The 25,534-nt window shown below is 45.7% G+C and overlaps 1 protein-coding gene across 4 annotated transcripts in view; it reads right to left on the reverse strand.

Moving 5' to 3' along the window:
* Positions 1-25,534, reverse strand: part of LOC111541248 (golgin subfamily A member 6-like protein 22) — a 73,732-nt gene that overhangs the window by 43,977 nt on the left and 4,221 nt on the right. For 2 of the 4 annotated variants that reach the window (XM_023209944.3, XM_026456863.2), the window contains exons 4-10: positions 20,722-21,799; positions 11,318-11,376; positions 10,848-10,989; positions 10,506-10,565; positions 9,109-9,184; positions 8,580-8,671; positions 8,255-8,393 (exon numbers count right to left, since the gene is read on the reverse strand). In XM_023209944.3, the coding sequence (XP_023065712.1) occupies positions 8,255-8,393; positions 8,580-8,671; positions 9,109-9,184; positions 10,506-10,565; positions 10,848-10,989; positions 11,318-11,376; positions 20,722-20,814 (661 nt within the window). In that variant the 5' untranslated portion in view covers positions 20,815-21,799. Of the gene's footprint in view, positions 1-8,254; positions 8,394-8,579; positions 8,672-9,108; positions 9,185-10,123; positions 10,566-10,847; positions 10,990-11,317; positions 11,377-12,868; positions 12,935-13,399; positions 13,801-13,888; positions 13,942-20,721; positions 21,800-24,518; positions 24,621-25,534 lie in introns of those variants that run through there. The other 2 variants (XM_026456864.2, XR_002731230.3) reach the window with 2 other exon arrangements.

A 25,534-nucleotide genomic window follows, 5' to 3' on the forward strand; every position in this document is an offset into this window, starting at 1 on the left:
AAGAGTCAAGACCCGTCAGTTTGCTGTATTCAGGAGACCCATCTCACATGCAGAGACACACATAGGCTCAAAATAAAGGGATGGAGGAAGATCTACCAAGCAAATGGAAAACAAAAAAAAGCAGGGGCTGCAATCCTAGTCTCTGATAAAACAGACTTTAAACCATCAAAGATCAAAAGAGACAAAGAAGGCCATTACATAACGGTAAAGGGATCAATTCATCAGGAAGAGCTAACTATCCTAAATATATATGCACCCAATACAGGAGCACCAGATTCATAAAGCAAGTCCTTAGAGACTTACAAAGAGACTTCGACTCCCATACAATAATAATGGAAGACTTTAAGTTAATACAATAATAAGACTTAGACTCCCATACAATAATAATGGGAGACAGAAAGTTAAAAAGGATATCCAGGAATTGAACTCAACTCTGCACCAAGCAGACGTAATAGACATCTACAGAACTCTCCACCCCAAATCAACAGAATATACATTCTTCTCAGCACCACATCGCACTTATTCCAAAATTGACCACATAGTTGGAAGTAAAGCACTCCTCAGCAAATGTAAAAGAACAGAAATTATAACAAACTGTCTCTCGGACCACAGTGCGATCAAACTAGAACTCAGGACTAAGAAACTCAATCAAAACTGCTCAACTATGTGGAAAATGAACAACCTGCTCCTGAATGACTACTGGGTACATAATGAAATGAAGGCAGAAATAAAGTTGTTCTTTGAAACCAATGAGAACAAAGATACAACATACTAGAATCTCTGGGACACATTTAAAGCAGTGTGTAGGGGGAAATTTATAGCACTAAATGCCCACAAGAGAAAGCAGGAAAGATCTAAAATTGACACCCTAACATCACAATTAAAAGAACTAGAGAAGCAAGAGCAAACACATTCAAAAGCTAGCAGAAGGCAAGAAATAACTAAGATCAGAGCAGAACTGAAAGAGATAGAGACACAAAAAACCCTCCAAAAAATCAATGAATCCAAGAGCTGGTTTTTTGAAAAGATCAACAAAATTGATAGACTGCTAGCAAGACTAATAAAGAAGAAAAGAGAGAAGAATCAAATAGATGCAATAAAAAATGATAAAGGGGATATCACCACCGACCCCACAGAAATACAAACTACCATCAGAGAATACTATAAACACCTCTATGCAAATAAACTAGAAAATCTAGAAGAAATGGATAATTTCCTGGACACTTACACTCTCCCAAGACTAAACCAGGAAGAAGTTGAATCCCTGAATAGACCAATAGCAGGTTCTGAAATTGAGGCAATAATTAATAGCCTACCAACCACAAAAAGTCCAGGACCAGACGGATTCACAGCCAAATTCTATGAGAGGTACAAGGAGAAGTTGGTACCATTCCTTCTGAAACTATTCCAATCAATAGAAAAAGAAAAGAGGGAATCCTCCCTAACTCATTTTTACAAGGCCAACATCATCCTGATACCAAAGCCTGACAGAGATACAACAAAAAAAGAGAATTTTAGACCAATATTCCTGATGAACATTGATGCAAAAATCCTCGATAAAATACTGGCAAACCAAATCCAGCAGCACATCAAAAAGCTTATCCACCACGATCAAGTGGGCTTCATCCCTGGGATGCAAGGCTGGCTCAACATTTGCAAATCAATAAACGTAATCCAGCATATAAACAGAACCAAAGACAAAAACCACGTGATTATCTCAATAGATGCAGAAAAGGCCTTTGACAAAATTCAACAGCCCTTCATGCTAAAAACTCTCAATAAATTCGGTATTGATGGAACGTATCTCAAAATAATAAAAGCTATTTATGACAAACCCACAGCCAATATCATACTGAATGGGCAAAAACTGGAAGCATTCCCTTTGAAAACTGGCACAAGACAGGGATGCCCTCTCTCACCACTCCTATTCAACATAGTGTTGGAAGTTCTGGCTAGGGTAATCAGGCAAGAGAAAGAAATAAAGGGTATTTAGTTAGGAAAAGAAGAAGTCAAATTGTCCCTGTTTGCAGATGACATGATTGTATACTTAGAAAATGCCATTGTCTCAGCCCCAAATCTCCTTAAGCTGATAAACAACTTCAGCAAAGTCTCAGGATACAAAATCAATGTGCAAAAATTACAAGCATTCTTATACACCAGTAACAGACAAACAGAGAGCCAAATCATGAATGAATTCCCATTCACAATAGCTTCAGAGAGAATAAAATACCTAGGAATCCAACTTACAAGGGATGTGAAGGACCTCTTCAAGGAGAACTACAAACCACTGCTCAGTGAAATAAAAGAGGACACAAACAAATGGAAGAACATATCATGCTCATGGATAGGAAGAATCAATATTGTGAAAATGGCCATACTGTCTAAGGTAATTTATAGATTCAATGCCATCCCCATTAAACTACCAATGACTTTCTTCACAGAATTGGAAAAAAACTGCTTTAAAGTTCATATGGAACCAAAAAAGACCCCGCATTGCCAAGACAATCCTAAGCCAAAAGAACAAAGCTGGAGGCATCAAGCTACCTGACTTCAAACTATACTACAAGGCTACAGTAACCAAAACAGGATGGTACTGGTACCAAAACAAAGATATAGACCAATGGAACAGAACAGAGCCCTCAGAAATAATACCACACATCTACAGCCATCTGATCTTTGACAAACCTGACAAAAACAAGAAATGGGGAAAGGATTCCCTATTTAATAAATGGTGCTGGGAAAATTGGCTAGCCATAAGTAGAAAGCTGAAACTGGATCCTTTTCTTAGTCCTTATACAAAAATTAATTCAAGATGGATTAGAGACTTAAATGTTAGACCTAAAACCATAAAAACCCTAGAAGAAAACCCAGGGAATACCATTCAGGACATAAGCATGGGCAAGGACTTCATGTCTAAAACACCAAAAGCAATGGCAACAAAAGCCAAAATTGACAAGTGGGATCTAATTAAACTAAAGAGCTACCATCAGAATCAACAGGCAACCTACAGAATGGGAGAACATTTCTGCAATCTACTCATCTGACAAAGGGCTAATATCCAGAACCTATAAAGAACTCAATCAAATTTACAAGAAAAAAACAACCCCATCAAAAAGTGGACAAATGATATGAACAGACACTTCTCAAAAGAAGACATTCATAGAGCCAACAGACATGAAAAATGCTCATCATCACTCGCCATCAGAGAAATGCAAATCAAAACCACAATGAGATAACATTTCACAGCAGTTAGAATGGCAGTCACTAAAAAATCAGGGAACAACAGGTGCTGGAGAGGATGTGGAGAAATAGGAACAATTTTACACTGTTGGTGGGACTGTTCAACCATTGTGGAAAACAGTGTGGCAATTCCTCAAGGATCTAGAACTAGAAATACCATTTGACCCAGTCATCCCATTACTGAGGATATACCCAAAGGATTATAAGTCATGCTGCTATAAAGATACATGCACACATATGTTTATTGCAACACTATTTACAATAGCCAAGATTTGGAATCAACCCAAATGTCCATAAGTGACAGACTGGATTAAGAAAATGCGGCACATATACACCATGGAATACTATGCAGCCATAAAAAAGGATGAGTTTGTGTCCTTTGTAGGGACACATCTGCTCCTCTGCCCCAGCAGTTTCCTCTGCTCACTCTCATCACCTTTCCTGCTCCCAGGCTCGCCTGGTCATGTGTCCTTCACTATCCTCTGAGTCTCCCTCGTTCCAAGCCACCTCCATTCTACTTGACACACTCTCCCTTAAGACACCAAAGTACACAAGCTCAAGTCCCTGCACCTCACCTTTACTCCCAGACGTGGGAGGGAGATGACATGAAGACCCAAACGCCACTGGGCAAGAGATCTGCGGTGTGTAGAGGGGCAGATCTGAGGTTGTAGAAGCTCCAGGGGCTCCCTGCTGGAAGCTGCATTGAAGCTGGCTATTGAATGTGGCCCTGAGCTGAGACCTCTTCTTGAAGCTCCAGACCAGGAGCCAGCTGCCCGTTGGAGCCCACTATTTGGTGCCTAAGAGAAACCTTGCACTCTGTAGGTCCAACTCCACACCCAGAAAATCCCCCCATCTCAGCCCTGTCTCTTAGGGAAAGCACCACCTCAGACCCAGTTCTGCACCAAACCTACATTTGCGTCATGGGGCTCCTGCCCTGCACTGTGAGCACTCTGGATAAGCCAGTGCTGAGGGGGAAAGAGTTCTGAATGCCAACCCAAAACATGAGTTTCAACTCCACCTCCAGCTCTGAGAGCTGTGGGTAGGGAAGGGCCCCAGTCCAGTTTGCTGTAGAAAGACCAGTCTGAGGCCGGGCGCGGTGGCTCAAGCCTGTAATCCCAGCACTTTGGGAGGCCGAGACGGGCGGATCACAAGGTCAGGAGATCAAGACCATCCTGGCTAACACGGTGAAACCCCGTCTCTACTAAAAAATACAAAAAATCTAGCCGGGCGAAGTGGCGGGCGCCTGTAGTCCCAGTTACTCGGGAGGCTGAGGCAGGAGAATGGCATAAATCCGGGAGGTGGAGCTTGCAGTGAGCTGAGATCCGGCCACTGCACGCCAGCCTGGGCAACAGAGCGAGACTCTGTCTCAAAAAAAAAAAAAGAAAGACCAGTCTGCCACTGCATGGCACATGGATGGCAGGGGCAGAGTGTGGGTGGAGAGAACAGAAGGTGGGCAGGGTGGAGGAGGCAGGGACATGGCTGTAGCCATGGAGATGGGAGGACAAACAGGACTTGGTAGCCACTTGGATGAACCAAGGGAGGGGTCTGGAAGAGACACCCAGTTTTGTATCAGATGTGTAGAGCATGGATACTATTCTGGGATCGAGAGCGGAGGAGGAAGAAGAAGTATGGCATGGGAGGAGGTAGCTGAGCTCTGTCATTAATGTCATTTGAAGTCCCCACAGAAAGCTAGACCCGCCGGCGCCTTCGCTGCTTCAGCCAGCCCTCAGGGTGGCTGTGCTCCCCGGCCCTCTCGGCTCCCGCTTCACAGCTGTCAGCTGCGGTGGGGGACAGTTGCACAAGGGCCCAGCATGTCTATGTGTTTACCCAGGGGATTGCTGCATGGCCCATGCCGAGCAGAAGCTGATGGACGACCTTCTGAACAAAACCCGTTACAACAACCTGATCCGCCCAGCCACCAGCTCCTCACAGCTCATCTCCATCGAGACGGCGCTCTCCCTGGCCCAGTGCATCAGCGTGGTAGGTGCAGAAAGAACCTGTGGCTCAGGCTCAGGTGAAGAGGCAGCTCATGCCCAAGCCCCAAGCAATCAATATCCAGAGGAATGAAATGACTAGAGTTGACTTAGACTCATCAATACAGGGCGGGGAGGCTGGAGGAGAGTCCATGAGGTTTATAGGTGTCCAATATTTAATGGGGTCATGGTTTTGTTAACAAGAAAGAAACGAGGGTGGGAGCCGGATCACCACTGGCTAGGCAACCAATGGGCCTGCATAAACTCTGCTCCGCTGAGTCTCCAGCACAACCATAAGCTCCTCCTCCTCATCCTCCCAGCCCTGCCCTACTCTCTCCCCCAGCTTGCTCAGCAGGTGACCTTACAGGCTCCCTACTTATTGGGGGAAATAAGAACCAGACTTGGGGAGCTGACGGGTACAGAGGCCCAGGTGTGGTGGCGGGACCACAGGCAGTGCAGCACCTACTGAGCCAGGTGGGCAAGGGTGTGGAGAGTGGGCATGGCTGCTGCAGGCACGGAAAGGAGGCGCAGATGGCGGCTCTCCCAGGGACCATTGTCAGGGTCTCCATGTGTGGACGTGTGCAGAGGTGGGGGTGCTGAGGAGGAAGGAGGTGCGGGGAATTTCTCATCTTCTCTCTACTGCCTCTGAGTTGGAGATGACAGAGGGAGCCGCGGCCCACTGTAAACACACACAATGTCCCCACCCACAGGGCTAGAAGCCCTCCCCCTGGAGGCAGCTCTGAGAGGAGCAGTCACAGGTGAAGAGTGCCGGGTGCTTGTGTCCTGCAGGGGGAAGGAGGTCACCAAGGTGGCTGCCTTCTGACACACCAGCCTCTCTCTCTAGCATGGGGGCCCGCACACACCCAGCCTGTCAAACCTACAGACCACAAGAAGGCTTTGGCCAAATGAATGAGCGACTCCCTCTCCCAGGAGGAAGCACAGCTGAAGGATGCGGAAGGCAGTAGAGTTGTGTGTGCTCCACCCCCTCTCCACAGTTGGACCGGAAAGAAGGGGGCTTTCAGCCAGGCTCACCCAGGCTGGGGTCTGAGTGTCACTGTCCGGCTATTGGCTTCTTGCTTAATGGGTGAGCCCAGCTGCTCCTGTGCAGTTGCCACCCTAGTGAGGGTGAACAAGCAGGCGAGTTCCATTTCTGAAAGCGTGGGCATACGGTAAATATTAGGCTGTGGGCTGCTGGGCCAGGGAGGGGTGTTTATTTTTCAGGGTTTATTTATCTATTGACTTGATGAGGGAGGGTTGTAGGTACAACCAGTTTAAAGATGGAAATTTTGAGAGAGCAGGCAGGGATTTAGTGCCGGGTAAAGCAAGCAGGCTTGTCAAAGCAGCTGTTCTGGGGAGGCCAGAATCCTGTACCAATGTCCTCAGCACGTTCATCAGCTGCTGGGGGAGTGCCAGATAGGATTAAAGCACAGAAGTTTCTGGATGATAGAAATGTTCTATATCTTCAAAGGAGGTGGGTTACATGGGTAAGGCATTTGTTAAAACTGATCAAAATGTAAACCAGATCTGTGCATTTCACTGAATATAAATTATGCCTCAAATTAAAAACATGTTCTAAAAGACAGATGGGCCGGATGCAGTGGCTCACGCCTGTAATCCCAGCACTTTGGGAGGCTGAGGCAGGCAGATCACTTGAGTCAGGAGCTCGAGACCAGCCTGGAAAACATGGTGAAATCCTGTCTCTATTAAAAATATAAAAATTAGCCAGGCATGGTGGCACACGCCTGTAATCCCAGCTACTCAGGAGGCTGAGGCAGGTGAATTGCTTGAACCTAGGAGGCGGAGGTTTCAGTGAGCAGAGATCATGCCACTGCACTACAGCCTGGGTGACAGAGCAAGAATCCATCAAAAAAAAAAAAAAAAAAAAAGACAGATGAAGGTTTTCAACTTTCACTAAAGGCAAAGTAGCTTTTTACAGATTAGCCTCCCCACAAGAGCAGTTAGAAAAACTAGACAAAAATGTGCCCCAGCAAAAACAATTGTTTGAAGGTAATTGGAGACCTCAGCCAGGACTTGCGTGACCAGTCCTAGGAGGTGACCCTGAGAGTCTGTAGTGCTTTTCCCACATTTGGTGACTGGTAAACAGTAGAGGACGAAGAGGCTAAGAAAGTGAGTATGAAGTTGTAGTTAACAGGCTGGAAAGCCTAGCTGAATGTTTGGCACTCTCACAGGCTGAAATGACCTAATGAGAATTTGGGTCCCAGTAAGGAGATGGGACCCTGGAAGGGCCACCCCTAGGAGTCCAAGTGAATAAAAAATAGACCACCCATCACAAAAACTAAAACCTTGAACCAGCGTAGTCCCAAACTAGATGAAGGTGATCTGCCCTTACTCCAATTGTGTGCCATAAAGTCAAAGTCAGTACTCTCTGGAGGCAGGTAAAAGTTTACTAGGAAATGCCATAAGACAAGATAGGACTAAATGAGAAAGACCAAGAAAAAAACCAACAGAAACATACATGTAAGGAAGAAACTTTTTTTTTTTTTTTTTTTTTGGAGACGGAGTCTCGCTCTGTCACCCAGGTTTGAGTGCAGTGGCACAATCTCAGCTCATTGCAACCTCTGCCTCCCAGGTTCAAGTGATTCTCCTGCCTCAGCCTCCCAAGTAGCTGGGATTACAGGCACGTGCCACCACGCCTGGCTAATTTTTGTATTGGCCAGGCTGGTCTTGAACCCCTGACCTCAGGTGATCCATTCACCTCCGCCTCCCAAATTGCTGGGATTACAGGCGTGAGCCCCTGCGCCTGGCCAGTATTTTGCCACAATTTAAAATAAATACTTATTTTTTTTCAGGTTTGTGCTCAGACTATATTCTAAACAGTCACATGGCAGCTTACTCTTCTCTAGGCCTTGCTGCCGCCTTTTAGATGTTTATGATCTTTGCCTTCTTGTGGTCTCCTCGGTAGAAGAATGGCATGCAGGTGTTGCTGTAAAGATCTTTGGAGGGAGAAAGGCAGGGCACTGAGCACCGTGCAAGCCCTCCCTTGCTCCTACCTGCCCACCTCACCCAAAGGCTCTACTCACCACCCTGCTTGTCGGCAGCTCCAAGCTCCTGAGGGCCTGGGGTCCCTGGTGCGGACTCATCAGCAGGGTTCTGGGCAGCTGCCTGCAATCCGCCATGCCCCTGGTTACGGTCACTCACAAGCGGAAACACCAGCTCCACCTGGAGGGAAAGGTGGTCCGTTGCCACGCCTGTGCCCGCACCCACCTCCACCCCCACCCCTGCAGAGGTGTTGCATGTCTTAGAGGGTCCAGAGAAATCAGAAGGTGGGAAACCAAGAGCATAAGGGGGTCTAGGAGGGACCACCAAGGCAGGCAGCAAAGGAGGGGCAGGAAGAGTCAGGCTCACCATGGCCTCCTGGCTCTTCAGTTCCTCTGAGATGCTTGGCATGGGCCCAGGTGCCTCCTCCTCCTCCACCTCCTCCCTGTCCAGTCCATCTCCTGTAGGGGGTTGCCAGAGGGGTCCTCAGACAACCCAACAAGGGAGGTAACAGTGGGCCCACCTCTGCCCCCACCCTCACTGTGCAACCCTGGGCCAGCCCCTCCCCAGAGGGAAATCAGCAGCTGTTCTTTATTTTATTTTTTTTTTGACGAGACAACGGCCCCCTGTGTTGCCCAGGTGCAGTCCCACTACCAATCAACACGGGAGTTCTGACAGGCTCCATTTCTGACCTGGGCCAGTTCACCCATTCAGAGGCAACCCTGGTGGTCCCCACTCCCAGGAGGTCACCATATCTATGCCGAACTTAGTGCGGATACCCGGTCGGCATAACGACCAACTGTTCTAAAGAGCTCTTCCAACTCCTCAATCCTACACTGCTAACAGTCCCCCCTTCTTCCTGGGGCTCTCTCCTCTTCCTCTGAGCGGTCTCCCATACCTTCCCCAGCGAGAGCCATGAGGCTCAACTGGGCCTGCAGCTGCTGGTTCTGCTGGATGGCAGCTTCCAGGTGTTCCTAAGAGGCCAGGAGAGAGTGAGAGGGCACGGAGGTTGCCAGGTTGTCGCCCTCGGGGCCCCACCCTCATCAACTCCCTCAACTGGGTCTCCTACAACTATTGGTGGGCCATCTCGGCCACCACTTTGCCCTGAGCTTCCTGCTGCTGCTGCTGCTGGGCAGTGCCTCCTTCTTAGAGGCCAGCTGCTGATAGGCAGCCACGTACTGCTGCAGGTGACCCAGGTAATGGTGTCGCTGCTGCTGCAGACTCTGAGCCTCTTGGCTCTTCAGCTCTACCTGCAGGATAGATGTCAGGGTAGCTAGTGGCTGGCTTCCAGATTCTAGGCCCATAAACAGGGTAGCGAGGGCACTGTGGGACTCTGTCGCCTGCCCAGGTCCCTGGCCCCTGGCCCCTTCCTCCAGGCCTAAGTGACTGCCTCCCTTGCCTAGAGGCCCACGCCTCCCTCCCCAGCCTCAAATCTCACACCCTACCTCCCACCATTCAAACTGTAGGCCACATACTGGTGGAAAAGCAGAGGGAGCCAACCACCATCTGCTAATTTGTGGTGAGGTCGTTCTGTATGATCTCCATGGTTTGCACATGCCTCCACCTGCTCCCCCCAGATCTCAGCCTTCCGCCCCAGCTCCCCCAGCCTCTCGTCCAGCTCCTGCAGCTTCACCTCCTGCTCCTGCATCTTCTCCTCCTGCTCCTGCAGCCTCACTTCCTGCTCCCACATCTTCTCCTCCTGCCTCTGCATCTTTTCCTCCTGTTCCCTAATCTTCTCCTCCTGCTCCCACATCTCCTCCTCATGCTCCTGCATCTTCTCCTCCTGCTCCCACAGCTTCTCCTCCTGCCTCCACATCTTCTCCTCCTGCTCCCACAGCTTCTCCTCCTGCCCCCACAGCTTCTCCTCCTGCTCCTGCATCTTCTCCTCCTGCTCCCACAGGTTCTCCTCCTGCCTCCACATCTTCTCCTCCTGCTCCTTCTTCTCCTGCTCCCGCATCATCTCCTCCTGCTCCCACAGCTTCTCCTCCTGCCTCCACATCTTCTCCTGCTCCCGTATCTTCTCCTCCTGCTCATGCATCTTCTCTTCCTGCCTCCACATCTTCTCCTCCTGCTCCCACATTTTCTCCTCCTGCTCGTGCATCTTCTCCTCCTGCTCCCGTATCTTCTCCTCCTGCTCCCGCAGCTTCTCCTCCTGCTCCTGCAGCTTCTCCTCCTGCTCCCGCAGCTTCTCCTGCCTCCACAACTTCTCCTCCTGTTGCTGGTTCATGTGGTTCCACAACTCGTTCTCGTCCACCCGGGCTTGGAGCTTTGCTGCCACACTCTCCAGCTCCTTACCCAGGTAGTCAGCATCCGCCTGTAGCTGCTGCTGGAATAGTGAAAGTGTTGGTTTGAACCCTAGAAGGAAGAAGACTCATGAGCTAGCCATATAAATGTAATCTATAAAATAATGGTTTTCATCCATAATCCTTTAAAAAATATTTTTTTAAGGATTTTGGTTCCCCAGGCAGGACCCCAATTTGTAGATTTTTAGCACACTCTAGAGGATTCTATGCAGGACCAGAACAAGGACCCAAATTTTTGAGCTCTTGGCTGGACCTCCCCATAACCTGCATGATCCCTAGACCAAGGTCCCAGCCGGATGGGGCTCCCACAACCCCCGGGGCTGCAGCCACTCGCCTGTGGCAGCAGGAGCTTGGCCCTCTCCAGCTTCCTTTTTAGCTCCTTTACGTTGAGCTGGATCTCAGACTTTTCAGATTCTACAAGTCGAAGTTTTTCTTGCCGTTCGGCATTTTTCTCCTTCAGCTCCTCATCGGTTATGCTATGGCCAGAGGCAGTAGAGAAAGGAATGAACGAAGAACAGAAAGGACCGCTTTGGTGATCAACCCTCTACTTTCGCCCCACAACCACAGAACTGTGGCATTGGAAGGGACCCCAGGAATTAAAAGTCCCAGGTGGCAGCCAGAGAGAAGACATGAGTTGCCTGAGGCTACCCATGAGTCAGTGGCACAGCTGGCACTAGAGCTTCCCTGCACACACATGAAAACCTGTATGAGCCTCTCACCATGCTCACCTGTACCCCCCACCTCCCAGCACACCACCCACGCTAAGGGCCTCCAGACCTCCCATCCCGCCTTCCCCCATCCTACGTGTTTCTGTACAGCTCCAAACTCAGGGCGTCCCTCTCCTTTGTTAACTCCTCGATGTACTGCAAACAGAGAAAGGTGAAGTCAGGACACAGCAGGCAGAGGAGCAGCTGGCCAACCAGAAACAACAGCTCTAGTGACTACTCCACAGTAACACTTCCTCACTCCCAATCACACCTGACATGTTCGCAAGGCATTTCCAAGCTCATGGTCTCATCTGTTTTTCTTTCTTTGTTTTGTTTCTTTCTTTTCTTTTTGTTTTGTTTTTTTGTTTTTTGTTTTTTGAGGCAGAGTTTCGCTCTTGTTGCCCTAGCTGCAGTGCAATGGCACAATCTTGGCTCACCACACCCTCTGCCTCCTGGGTTCAAGCGATTCTCCTGCCTCAGCCTCCCAAGTAGCTGGGATTACAGTCATGTGCCACCACACCCAGCTAATTCTGTATTTTTAGTAGAGATGGGGTTTCTCCATATTGGTCAGTCTAGTCTTGAACTCCTGACCTCAGGTGATATGCACGCCTTGGCCTCCCAAACTGCTGGTATTACAGGCGTGAGTCAGAGCACCAGCCCTCATTTGTTTTTCAAAGAACTCAGTAAAGGTGGAAGAGACAGGGAAAGAGATTGAATTTATAGCTGGCTAACAGGGGCCCAGAGAGATCAGATAATATTGCTATTGTTATTACTGTTATTGCTACCACCGTTGGAACCTTTTCTGAGTGCTTCACCAGGCACTGAGCTAACAGTCCCATTTAATCCTCACAACCTCCATAGGAGACTGAAGGGGTGGCCTGCCCCTCCACACCTGTGGGCATTTCTCGTTAGGTGGAAGGAGAGACTTGAGAAAAGAAATGAGACACAGAGACAAAGTATAGAGAAAGAAAAAGTGGGCCCAGGGGACCGGCGCTCAGCATACAGAGGACCCACACTGGTACCGGTCTCTGAGTTCCCTTAGTATTTATTGATAATTATCTTTACCATCTTAAAGATAAGGGAGTGATAGGATAATAGGATCATTTTAGGGAGAAAATTAGCAGTAAGACATATGGATAAAGATCTCTGTGACATGGGTAAGTTCAAAGGAAAATGCTGTGCCTTGATACGCATATGCAAACATCTCCATAAACCTCTTAGCAGCATTGTGCCAGCAAGTCTCGCCAGCAAGTCCCACCTTATGCCGTAAGGCAGTTTTCTCCTATCTCAGTAAACAGAGCATACAATCGGATTTTACACCAAGATGTTCCATTGCCCAGGGACAGGCAGGATTTTTAACCAGCAAGCTGCCTTCAGGCACTTGTTTAACAAAGACACATCCTGCACAGCCCAAAATTCATTAAGCCTTGAGTCACCACAGCACATGTCTCTTGCAAGAACAAGGTTGGGGGTAGGGTCACAGATTAACAGCATCTCAAATACAGAACAAAATGGAGTCTCTTATGTCTACTTGTTTCTATACAGACACAGTAACAGGCTGATCTCTCTTTTACCCACAGAGACTGTTACCATTATTACCTTTATTGTGTAGATGAAAAACATGGGGTATTAAAGGTTAAGTACTTACCTAAGATCACTTAGAGCTGGGATTTCCACACCCAGGTATATCTGATTCTCTAAGCCCATTCTTTCACTGAGGGTATGGGCACAGACAAGAAGGAGGAAATTAATCTTTTATTGACTTTTTAAAAGGATGATACGTTCACATAGTCCAAAACTCAGAAAGTACAGAAGGGAAATATCTCCCCTATAACACTGTTCCTCTCTCCTGAGTTTTTTATGAATCCTTACAAACATGTTTTATGTATGTCACCATAATACACACACACACACACACACATGCGTGCTCGGTCTCCCAACACAAAAAATAACATACTCAAGATACTCTTCCGTACCTTTATGGTACAAGTACCCTAACCACTACTTAGGACTTGGCCAAGGCCACAGCCAAGTATGGGCAGGGCAGGCACTTGGCCTCCGAGCTCTATGTCCAGTGCTCGCTCCCCACAGTACCCCCCAGCTCACCCACAGCAGCCGACTCAGCCCCAGTCTGCCTCTAACAACCACACACAAAAGCAGCAAGAAATGGCCATGCTACCTTCTGGGCAGGACACTCCATCCTACAGAAGGGACCTTTAGGCTCACTCCTCCATCTGCGAAGCCAGGGTCCCAGGGGACGGACGGGGCAGGTGGTTGGACTCACCCTGTCCGCCTTCTTCTTCTGCGTAATGACAGCAGAGAGAGCATGCTCTAACTCTCCTGCAAACTTCCACGAATCATGCAGGCGGCTGACCAGATCCCTGGACTCTCCTGGAATGAGAGACATTCAGATGCGGCCCAAAGGACTCCCCCTAAAGGCCTGTCAAAGTGCCAGGTTGAAGGATGACGGGGTGCCAGATTCAGACCTTCCAACTGCTGGGCAGCATGCTGGCTGTAATAGAGTGCCGTCTGAAGCTCACTTTTCTGACACGTAAGGATTCGTATGGTATGAACCTGGGCCTTTGGGAGGAAAGACAAGCAAGTGCTGAAAGAGAAGCAAAGAAACATTCTCCGGAGGACAGGAGGGAACTTCACACCCTCCACTCACCTCTCGCTCCCTCCTTAGGGCTTCCTGATGTTGGTGGCTTGCCTTCTTTTCCTCTAGAAAGAGGAAGACAGAGCTCTTACTAGGGGGAGGCAGAGATGGCACAGAAAGAGACATGCCCCCAGAATGGCACCACTGCCCCAGGACAGGCCCACCCATGGGACCAAGTTATCAGGGACCCTGTGGGGACGGGTGGAATCTGGGGGGTGAGCCTTGTTCCTCAGGCTGGGAGTGGGCAGGACAAGACTGGGGCCTCTACATCTGAGTGCGCCCCCCAAACCCAAGAGTCATGTCATGAGCAAACAAAGAAATCACGTTACTTCTTCCAGCTGAGCTCAGTTCTATTGTTTCTGTGGGGAGAGTCAAAGGAAGGTGACTGAGGGTGGCCCCCTTGACTCTATTCCCCAGGCCAAGAAGCGGTAGGCAGGGGCCAGGAATGGATTTTAAAGGCGAAGTTCTCAGACCCAATGGGAACACGAACTGGTAAACTCTCCTCAACTCCCAAAGAAAAAGGATTTGGGTCTTTGTTGGGTTTTGCCCACAGCCACAGAACTGAAAGTCTGAAACCAGATTCTCTCAAAAAGATAGTAACATAAACCTTCAGAGATGGAGTGTGAGAGAAGCCCACCCTTCTGTCAGCTTGTGATTTAGAAAGGTGCAATCATTCAACAAACACTGACTGAGCACATACCAACCAGGGATGGTTCTTCACAGCGAGGATACAGGATGGAAAAGGCAGACAGGAGCCCTTGGCCCTGAGGTTTCCATTCTAGTGGGCCTTCAACTCTCAGACTCTCAGAGCTAACAGAAACCTGATACTCTCTAACTACTTCAGGAAATGCAAGCCCAAGAAGGAGAGTTTACAGCAGGCCCTGGACTAGAGATTAACATAAAACAACCATGACAAATCTCATTTAAACTTCACAAATGTAAGTAAAACAATACCACTCCTACTTTACAGATGTGAAAAGAGAGGCCCAAAGGGCTCAAGCAATTTGCCCTAAATCATATCCCTAGCAGATGGAGAGGTAGGATTCAAACCCAGAATTCTTAAGCAGTACCTGGCAGTTCTTCCACAATCTTAACAATTACCCTCCACCACCCATTGGGCCCTCTGTCCCCAGAAGCCTGGCCAGCCAAGACCCACATCCTCAGGTGAGTGGCAACCACCAGAAGTAGTTGTCTCAGGGTTAGTGCCATTATTTATTTTCTTTTTTTTTTTTTTGGTGTTGGTTGCTCCTTTACCAACACTAGGGTTGGTCTGGGGATGATAGTCTCTCAACTGTGTAAAGGAAGAGCAGTGATACTCATGAGAACTACAAACTCCTACAGTCACATCCTGCTTTACAGTTTATACAAAATACTATTATAGAGCATCTGATTTAATGCCACCAACAACTGTGGAAAGTGTTGTCACAATCACTTAGTGACTGAGAGGGATTGATACCACGGCTGAAAAAAAGGCAGTAATGGAACTTAAACCTAGTCTTCTGATTTTGAGTTCCAGGATTTTGCCACAAATCAGCAACTGCCAGGGACCAAAACCAGAGGCAGAGGTAGAAAGGCAAATATTAAGTAGGCAGGAACTGTACACTGTGTGGTTTAGAGTCATATATCCTCACACGTCTGTTAGTGTTAAGAAGTGTACCAAAACCTCTCAAGCTTTTACATCAATGTATCCTCATGGCAGAAGACAGCCTTTCTATTAAATCTGAGAATTTAACAGAAAGAGGACAACCCAACCCTCATTTCAGGGAGAAGTCTTGTATATTCATAGATCTATGTGACTGTCAACCCTAAGTACATTAATGTTTTGTCTCTCAATAGAATCAAGGGAAACTGATGCTTCAGAAAGATGCCCCATATTTATCCTGTGACCTCAAAGTACCCCAGGTTGAGATGAGATGAGGAAGATTCAAGCTGTCAAGTTCAGTTTCCCAAGATCTGTTCCACAGAAGATAAGCAGATCTCACTCTAGAAACTACTGACTGAAGGGCCCTCTGGTCCCAGAACAATGGAGAATTCAAATCTGAGGTGGAGAACTCAGAAACAATGTTAAAGTCCCTCTGGAGAGTAGAAGCCTGGGAGGAAACCAAACCAAACCCATTCTCCCATTGCCACCCAGAGACACTGTCAATGTGTTGAGCTCATGGGGGAGGTGTAGGCCTTTCACACTGTCAATGTCTGTGCTAAGGAAGTAAGGCAGCCTGAAACCTCTCTCTCCTAGGTCCCACAGTCCCTTCCCCTTCCAGCTGGAAACCTGTGCTGCAACCAGAGGAACCAGAAATGGACAAGAACACTTAGGGTACTGGGTCCTAAGACCAAAGGCCAGTCTGGTGGCAGTAATGACAGTTTCTAGAGGGACTGTGACATCACTACATTCCACTCCTTGGTGGAGTGGCGGGGGGGACACAAGAGTGCAATGTCCAAGTTGCCACTTTGAGATTGGGGAGGGGGTCACAGGATTGGGACCCAGGTCCTTGGAGACACGAGCCCACAGAGCCCAGGGAGGTCAGGCTTGGGGCAGTGGGACGTGAGGGCCAAGTATGGAGCAGGGAGCCCCAGGAGTCACCTGCCCGAAGTCACCCTGGGGCAACTGTTGAGGGGAGGTTCTGGGGCACCCAGGTCCTTGGAGATGTGAGCCCAAAGAGCCTAGGGTGCTCGGGTTTGGGTAGCAGGAGATAAGGGTGGAGTACGGAGTGGGAAGCTCCAGGAGTCACCAGCTCAAAGTCGCCCTGGGGTGACTGGCGAGGGCAGGGGCAGGACTCATGAGGGGGTTGGGCTGGCTGAAAAGATTTTGGTTTGGTGAGTCCAGAGGCACTGGGGGGCCCCAGCCCAGTGTGCTTCAGGAGTGGCATGGACTCTGGCAGCAGCAGTTTGGCTGTCAGAGGGGGCCTGGGGCTGGGTTGGGGTGCTGCAACCTGGTGCATTTTACCTTTTCCTTGGCCTCAGCCAATTTGCCCTTTCGGGTTTCTTTGGACATCACCGGACGGGTAGGAAGATAGGGTTGGGGCCATATCAGCACAATCCAGGTGAGGACAACTATACACCTCCAGTCACCTACACGTAGCTGTGTGACTGAGCCAGAGGAGGCGTAACCAGGGCTGCAGTAGAATGCAGAATAGGGGTGTGGCCTTAATGCTTCAAGCCCATTGGTCAATGAGAAAGATGAGAGGGAAAGGAGGCGTGGCCAGACAGCAGCATGTCATGAAGGACCTGTGGTGTCACAAGGAAAGACACCCATGCAACTGCTGTCCCTGCCCACTCCTGGAGAGGGGCGGGGCTGGCTTTCACTTTAAAAACTTTAAAACTTTATTATCTCAATTGAGGTACAAATCCTATTAAAATGGAAATTTTATAGTGTGCTTGATGATTGATAAAGCAGACTATATTATCCAACATTCCAATAAGATAAAATAATCACAATGATTTCTTTTTTGGAAAAACTTTCTCTGATTCTCCTACATTATTGTTAAGTTTACAAAAAAAAAAAACAAAAACAAAAACAAGAAAAATGTCTAATATCTTTAAAAACACAAAGCTTTTCAGCCAGGCACGGTGGCTCATGCCTGTAATCCCAGCACTTTGGGAGGCTGGGATGGTCTCACCAGAGTTCAGGAGTTCAAGACCAGCCTGGCCAACATGATGAAACCCTGTCTCTACTAAAAATACAAAACTAGCTGGGCATGGTGACAGGTGCCTGTAATCCCAGCCACTTGGGAGGCTGAGGCAGGAGAATCCCTTGAACCTGGGAGAAGGAGGTTGCAGTGTGCCAAAATCGTGCCACTGCACTTCAACCTGGGCTACAGAACGAGACTCTGTCTCTAAATACATACATACATACACACATACACACACACACACACACACACACAGCTTTCCATTTAATAAGCACTCGAAGTTCTTTACAAGTTTAAAACAAATACAAGACCCTTCTAAAGTAAGGCTAAATGCTAAGTGATGGGGGAGAGAAAAAGGTCATAAATAACTCCTACTCTCATGAGGTTAATCACTAAATCCTATTTTTCTAGAATCACCTGGCCTCTCTAAGCCCTGCAAATGAAATTGAATTTCTCACTCAACACTTGGCTATGACTTGCAATGAGGAAAACCAAGAATTGTGTTATGTCACTGTGTATTGCTTGTTACCTGGGATCAAGGGTTGACTTTTTCATGATTTGCTCCATTACCTGTGTGCTTCTTATCCCAGACCAAACTAAGCTTTTTTCTACAGTTCTACAATTTACAGTTAGTATACAAGAGTGGTTCTCAAAAATATAGTCTCTGGACCAGGAGCACCTGGGAACTTCTTATAAATGTAAATTCTCAGGTCCAACCCTAGACCTGGTGAATCAGAAACTCTGAAGTAGGGCCCAGCAATCCATGTTGCAATAAGCCCTCCAGGTGTTCAGGAACCTCTGGCATACAGCAGGTAGAAAAATGTGTTTCCTTCTGTAGCTCCAAAGCCAAGAATACTGTATGTTCTGTCTTGATATGAAACAATGACATGCAATTAAAAGACATAAATCTCCTTCCTACTTCCACCCTCCAGCCAATGGGTTTTATTTTTATGAGTTCAACAACAAAACAAGTGGCAATCAGAGATTTCATCTAAAAAGTATATTTACAGGCATCAGTTCTCATTCATCCTGATCTCATCCAGTATCATTTATATCCTCTTACATCTAAAGTTTTAGAAAAGGATCTTCACAATGTAAGACTCAGGCACACTAGTAGTTCTATGATAAAAGACCAAGCAGATCTGAATGTCCAAACTTACTAGAGAAGGAAAGTGGAATCACTGGCTATATTTTCAAATTGCATTCAACAGGAAATTAAAGTTTTGAATTTTTTTCACCTTCATCCTTCCAAGTTAATAGAATTAAACCAGAATACTCCATTCTTCCAAAGCCTCTAGCCAGGCAAAGTTTTACTGTATTACTTCTTGCTTTTCAATGGATATAAAGCAGAGTCCTGGTAGGCACTTTTTGTATACCTGCGAAGATGCAAAACTAAACAGTTCCCTCTGTTCGATATTGAAACAAAAGTCCTGTAAACCTCAGATGGTGAGTGTAACACTTCAGCACTAGCACGAAAGCCTCAAATATAAAAAGATACCAAGAACACCACTAGCAAACAAAGTAAGCTCTTGGCTGGGAGCAGTAGTTCACGCCTGTACTCCCAGAATATTGGCAAGCCAAGGTGGGGTAAGTCAAGAGTTCAAGATCAGCCTGGGCAGCATAGCAAAATCACATCTCTACAAAAAAAATTTAAAAATTAGCTGGGCATGGCAGCACATACCTGCAGTCCTAGAGCTACTTGGGAGGCTGAGGTGGGAAAATCACCTGAGCCCAGGAGTTTGAGGCTGCAGTAGCTAAGATCGTGCCACTGCACTCCAGTTAGGGTGACATAGTGAGATCTAGATATTACATTCTGTCCTGCTCCTGTTTCAACTAAAATCACTAAGTTAAAATGTTTTCATTCAGCAGGATAAAAACTAAGTGAAATTTGACTTTGGTGCTTTGCAAAAAATAAATAAATAAAGTGAAATGACAAATTACTTACTGGGAGAAAGTATTTGTAACCTCAATGACAGATAAAAGGTTTGTATCCTTAGCCTATAAAGAAATCTTTAAAATTACTCAGAAAAAAAAAAAAAATGGTTTCCAGCAGAAAATGAGGAATGGAGAAACCAGCACTTCCCACAAGAATAAAAATGGCCAATGAGCATATGAAAAAGACTCAAAAGCACTAGAAATCAAAGAAATGTAATGAAAACAATGAGATTTTCTGCTGAAAGACCAGCAAAGATGACAAATGGAAGGGGAAACTGCAGCTCTGTCCCTGTTGGTGGGAGTATAAACTCAACCAATTTTCCTACAGGATCATTTGAACATTCCTTTTAAAAATCCTAAAACTGTTTTATATTATTTTCCTCTAGAAATTCTACGTCTATGAATTCAGTGCAAAATCCTTACTTGAGTCCATTAAAATACATATAGAAGGAAAGTCACTTCTGGGGTGGCAATGATTTACTTAACATGCATCCAGCTATTAAAAATGATGATGCCAGGATGTATTTATGCCATAGAAATATGCTTAAAATAGTGTAAGTGACAAAAGACCATATATTATGATTTTATGTTTATATGCATATGTTTATGTTTATATGCATAAAAAGTGTAAAAAGCAACAAACCAGAATGTTTTGAGTGGCAAAATTAAAGGTTTTTCTTTATATTTTGTCATCCAAATTGTTACAAAAAGAATGTAATTTCCTTTGTAATCAGGGAGAAGTGTTATTTTCATTTATTTATATTTATATTTCTTTTCTTTTTCTCTTTTTTCTCCTGTATGTATCCCATGTAAGCTAGAGAGCTTAAATCCCTGCCTCTTGAGGGAAATCAGCCCATTTTCAGGATGTGCAGTACACAAAGCTGACACATCTTCCCTTTATTTTTTATTTTTATTGATTGATTGACTGATTGATTTTGAGATGGAGTCTCACCCTGTTGCCCAGGCTGGAGTACAGTGGCGCATCTCAGCTCACTGCAACCTCCATCTCTCAAGTTCAAGTGATTCCCCTGACTCAGCCTCCTGAGTAGCTGGGACTGCAGGCATGCACCACCATGCCCAGCTAATTTTTGTATTTTTAGTAGAAAGGGAGTTTCACCATCTTGGACAGACTGGTCTCAAACTCCTGACCTCAAGTGATCCATCTGCCTTGGCCTCCCAAAGTGCTGGGATTACAGGCATGAGCCACTGTGCCTGGCCAGTCATATTATTTCTAAAAATTTCAGTGACATTTCAATTAAATTAAATTAAATTCTTACTGACCTGATCCCTTATCCTCTGTTTAATGATAGCTTCCAGTTGAAAGGCGTTTCCTCTGTAATTACAGGCACTAAAGCAGATGCAACATGTATTCATTAGGTAGATATCCACTAAACCACTGATTCTCGCATTGTCGTCCTTAGACCCTCAGCATCAGCCACATGAGGGAACTTGTTAGACATGCAAATTGCTGGGCCAGCCCCACACCTCCTGAATCACAAAGTGGGGAAGAGGGACAGCTATCTGTGCTTTAATAAGCCTTGAGATGCTCCCTGAAGTTTGAAAACTACAGAACTAGCATACATATGGTAGTAAGTGCTCATACTTTACCCAAGATACCTAGGGACCCTTCCCCTCTTTTCCATTCTCTTTTCCATTGAAATAAAATGAGAGCTCATTTTGACTTAATGGGTATAAGAAAGAAGGCAATGAGATGACCAGGTTTTCAAGTTAAGGTTTCAAAATTTAATCAGTGGACAGTGACAGGATGCAAGCCTTCTAAATAGATTACTGCAAGAAAGCTGATTATAATCTATACATTAGGTATCATTAGTATATTGATGTTAATCTTTTTGGGTGGATTAATGGTATTGTGATTATATAGGAGAATGTCCTGGTTCTTAGAAGATATCTGCAAAAGTACTTAACAGTGAAATGCTATCATACTGGCAACTTACTTTGAAATGATTCGGGGGAAAAAGGGCAAATATACAATCTTCCATATGTGGAAGAGAGAAAACAAATATGACAAAAAGTTAACTAGTGAATCCAGGTGTATAGCATACAGATGTTTACTGTATGATTTTATCAACTTTTCTGTGTTTGTAAGCTTTTAAAATAAAAAGTTGAGGGAAAAGAAACACCACCCCAAATCTATCCATGAAATGGAACCATAGAAAAAGCACAGAAGTGAACACTTTGCAGAAGAGGGCAGCATACCCATTCGGACAGCATGGTCAGAGTGCAGGGTCTCCTTCAAGAGGCTATTCTCTGGTCTCTTCCGTGCTGTCACTTCCCCCCGATGCTGACAAGGCTTTTTTCTAATAACTCTTTTTCTAAAGATGTAATTTTTGTCATTCATCTAAGAAAGAGACAAAATAATCAGTATACGTTTAGAAAATAAAATTACACTTATACTTGTGTAAAAACAAAAAATACTTTGAAAAGTGGGGAAGCAAGAAACGTACTGTTCTACAACTCTGTTCTGTTCTTACCATCTTTTTATTCTGCCAATGACTTCCTATTCCTGCTACCTATGGTAGGGTGAGTTGCAAATGATTTCTTTTCCTCGTTGATTTAAAATGTCATGTTTATAATATACTAAACTCCCTCAGAAGCATTTGGGTTTATTTCTGGGCTCTATTCTATTCAAATGATCTATCTGTTCACAAGCCACTATTAATTTTGATTAGAGCATCCTAAAGTTAATTTTTTTTTTTTTTTTTGAGATGGAGTCTCTCATTCTGTAGCCCAGGCTGGAGTGCAGTGGCATGATCTTGGCTCACTGCAAGCTCTGCCTCCCAGGTTCAAGCCATTCTCCTGCCTCAGCCTCCAGAGTAGCTGGGACTACAGGCGCTCGCCACCACGCCCAGCTAATTTTTTGAATTTTTAGTAAAGATGGGGCTTCCCCGTGTTAGCCAGGATGATCTTGATCTCCTGACCTCGTGATCCGCCCACTTCGGCCTCCCAAAGTGCTGAGATTACAGGCACGAGCCACCACACCCAGCCAAGTAATTCTTTGATTAGGATATTAGTATTTGATGGAGCCTGACCCTTTTGACTCTAAACTCAAATTCTTATTATCTCTAACTTCTAAAAGACAACAATTATGACTTCAGTGCATAAAATGCCAGCTTTTTCAGCTACCTTAGAGAATTCTCTTATTTTTCTAATATCAATTCACTTTATCCATTTGGTTTTCTCTCCAAACACTAATGTTTTCATTTTAGTATCCCTAATCTTTTTTTTTTTTTTTTTTTTTTTTGAGACAGAGTCTCGCTCTGTTGCCCAGGCTGGAGTACAGTTGCACGGTCTCAGCTCACTGCAAGCTCTGCCTCCCAGGCTCAAGCAGTCCTCTCACTTCAGACTCCCAAATAGCTGGGACCACAGGCACAGGTAACACGCCCAGCTAATTTTGTATTTTTTGAAGAGATGAGGTCTCACCATGTTGCCCAGGCTGGTCTCAAATTCCTGAGCTCAAGTGCTGAGAGCTCCTAGGCTCCCAAAGTGCTGGGATTACAGGTGTGAACCACAGCTCCTGTCAGTTTTCCTAATCTATCTTTATCCTTTGTAGTTGCACTTGCTTATGTGGTTATTAACTGTTAGTGTTAATTAACAGGGGTAACTGTAATACTGGACACTTTGTCTTATTCTTGATCTTAAAAGTATGTTTTTAGAATTTCATCCATCATGCATGATGGCAGCTTTTGGTTAGATGTATTTATAATCCACTAGGTATAAAAAAAATTAGAAATAAATATTGAATTTTATCAAATGTCTTTCTAACATACATGGAGGGAACCGTGTATTTTCCCCTTAATGTCTTGCAACTAGGAATCATACCAGATCTTCTAATAGTAATTTATTTTTTTTATTTTTTTTATTTTTTTGAGACGGAGTCTTGCTCTGTCGTCCGAGCTGGAGTGCAGTAGCCAGATCTCAGCTCACTGCAAGCTCCGCCTCCCGGGTTTACGCCATTCTCCTGCCTCAGCCTCCTGAGTAGCTGGGACTACAGGCGCCCGCCACCTCGCCCGGCTAGTTTTTTGTATTTTTAGTAGAGACGGGGTTTCACCGTGTTAGCCAGGATGGTCTCGATCTCCTGACCTCGTGATCCGCCCGTCTCGGCCTCCCAAAGTGCTGGGATTACAGGCTTGAGCCACCGCACCCGGCCTTCTAATAGTAATTTAAAAGAGTAAGGTTCACGTGGTTGTGTGGCATAATTTTTCCACTGTGCTGTGTTTGCATCACTAGTCATGAATGAGAGACTGTGTTTTAATGCTACCTTTGTCAGGTTTGGGTTTTCATGTTCTAACAGTTTCAAAAAAAAAAGTTTGAAAGTTCTACTTTATATGTGAAAATTGCAATGAATTATTTGTGATTTACTGAAAGCTTCACTTGAAGGTCTGATATAATTTCAAAGCAAAACCAAACCTTTTTTTCTTTTTTGTGGGGGAAGGGTGGAAGGAGTAGGATGGGAGGACACTAACTCATTGATACTATGTTGTTGTTTTCTTCCCCCATTTAGAATTTATCTTCTAGGGACAATCTGACAATGATGAATTTAATTTAGATTCACAGATTTTAAAAATAATTCTTTTGATATTCTTGGTATAGTTTATTTGCCTGCTCTCCAGCTCTGTTGCCCAGGCTGGAGTGCCATAGTCCAATCATAGCTCACTGCAGCCTTGAACTCCCGGACTCAAGCGATCATCCTTGATAAGCCTCTCGAGTAGCAAAGACTATTGGCTCACACTACCACGCCCAGATAATTTTTTACATTTTTAGTGGAGACAGGGTTTCACCATGTTGCCCAGGCTGGTCTCGAACTCCTGGGCTCAAGCAATCCTCCCTCCTCAGCCTCCTAAAGTGCTGGGATTACAAGTGTGAGCTACTGTGCCTGGCACTATTCTCATTTTTATTACAATAAAATTTTAAGATTGGATAAATAATATAGCCAAATTATTGCAGCCAGACTACATCTACTAAAATTAAATGAAATTTCATTTATCTGAAATCATGGCATACTTTGGAAGATATGTTTGTCATGGTATTAATTAAAATTACGGCTATTTGGCACTCACCAAAATCTGTGGAGCACCTTAAAGACATAGGCTGTATCCTCCAGAGCAGTCAAAACAGTTACAAGAAGAGGCTCTCAGGACAGCTTTGTCAGGAGAGACATACTATATGTATAGAGACATAAGGGAGAGAGAAAAGAAACAACTATTTTACACACAGGCCCCAAATGGAAAGCTACAGGCTGGGTAATGCAAGCGCTGGTTTTTGCAAATCAGATGCTTTCCATATGGCCTTTCCATATAGTGTGCTTTTGCTTTAGAGACTAGCAGCAAGATTTTCGGTTTTCTATTTATTTGTTTGTTTGTTTGAAGACAGGATCTTGCTCTACCGACCAGGCTGGAGAGCAGTGATGTGATCATAGCTCACTGCAGCATCGACCTCCTGGGCTCAAGTGATCCTCCCACCTCAGCCACCTGTATTTTTTGTAGAGACAAGGGCTCACTATGTTGCCCAGGCTGGTCTTGAACTCCTGAGCTCAAGTGATCCTCCTGCTTCAGACTAACAAAGTGCTAGGATTACAGGTGTTAAGCCACCGCACCTGACCAAGATACTTGTTTTCAAAGGATGGTTAATAGTTACAATAAGAAAAATAGGGAAGGCTGGGGCACAGTGGCTCACGCCTGTAACCTCAGCACTTTGGGAGGCCAAGTGCAGGAGGATCACCTGAGGTCAGGAGTTCGAGACCAGCCTGGCCAACACAGTGAAACCCCATGTCTTCTAAAAATACAAAAATTAGCCAGGCATGGTGGAATGTACCTTTAATCTCAGCTACTCAGGAGGCTGAGGCAGAATCACTCGAACCCAGGAGGTGGAGGCTGCAGTGAGCCGAGACCGCGCCATTGCACTCCAGTCTGGGTGACAGAGCAAGACTCCATCTCAGAAAAAAAAAAAAGAAGAAGAAAAATAATAGGGAAGATTTGTTAGTAGCCTGTGAGTTCCACAATCATGTCAAGCATATTAAAAATTCTTTAAATTCCTTTTTTTTTTTTTTTCAGAGTCTTGTTCTGTCGCCCAGGCT

Source organism: Piliocolobus tephrosceles, chromosome 17 (genome assembly GCF_002776525.5).
Source record: "Piliocolobus tephrosceles isolate RC106 chromosome 17, ASM277652v3, whole genome shotgun sequence".
Classification (NCBI taxonomy): Eukaryota; Metazoa; Chordata; class Mammalia; order Primates; family Cercopithecidae; genus Piliocolobus; species Piliocolobus tephrosceles.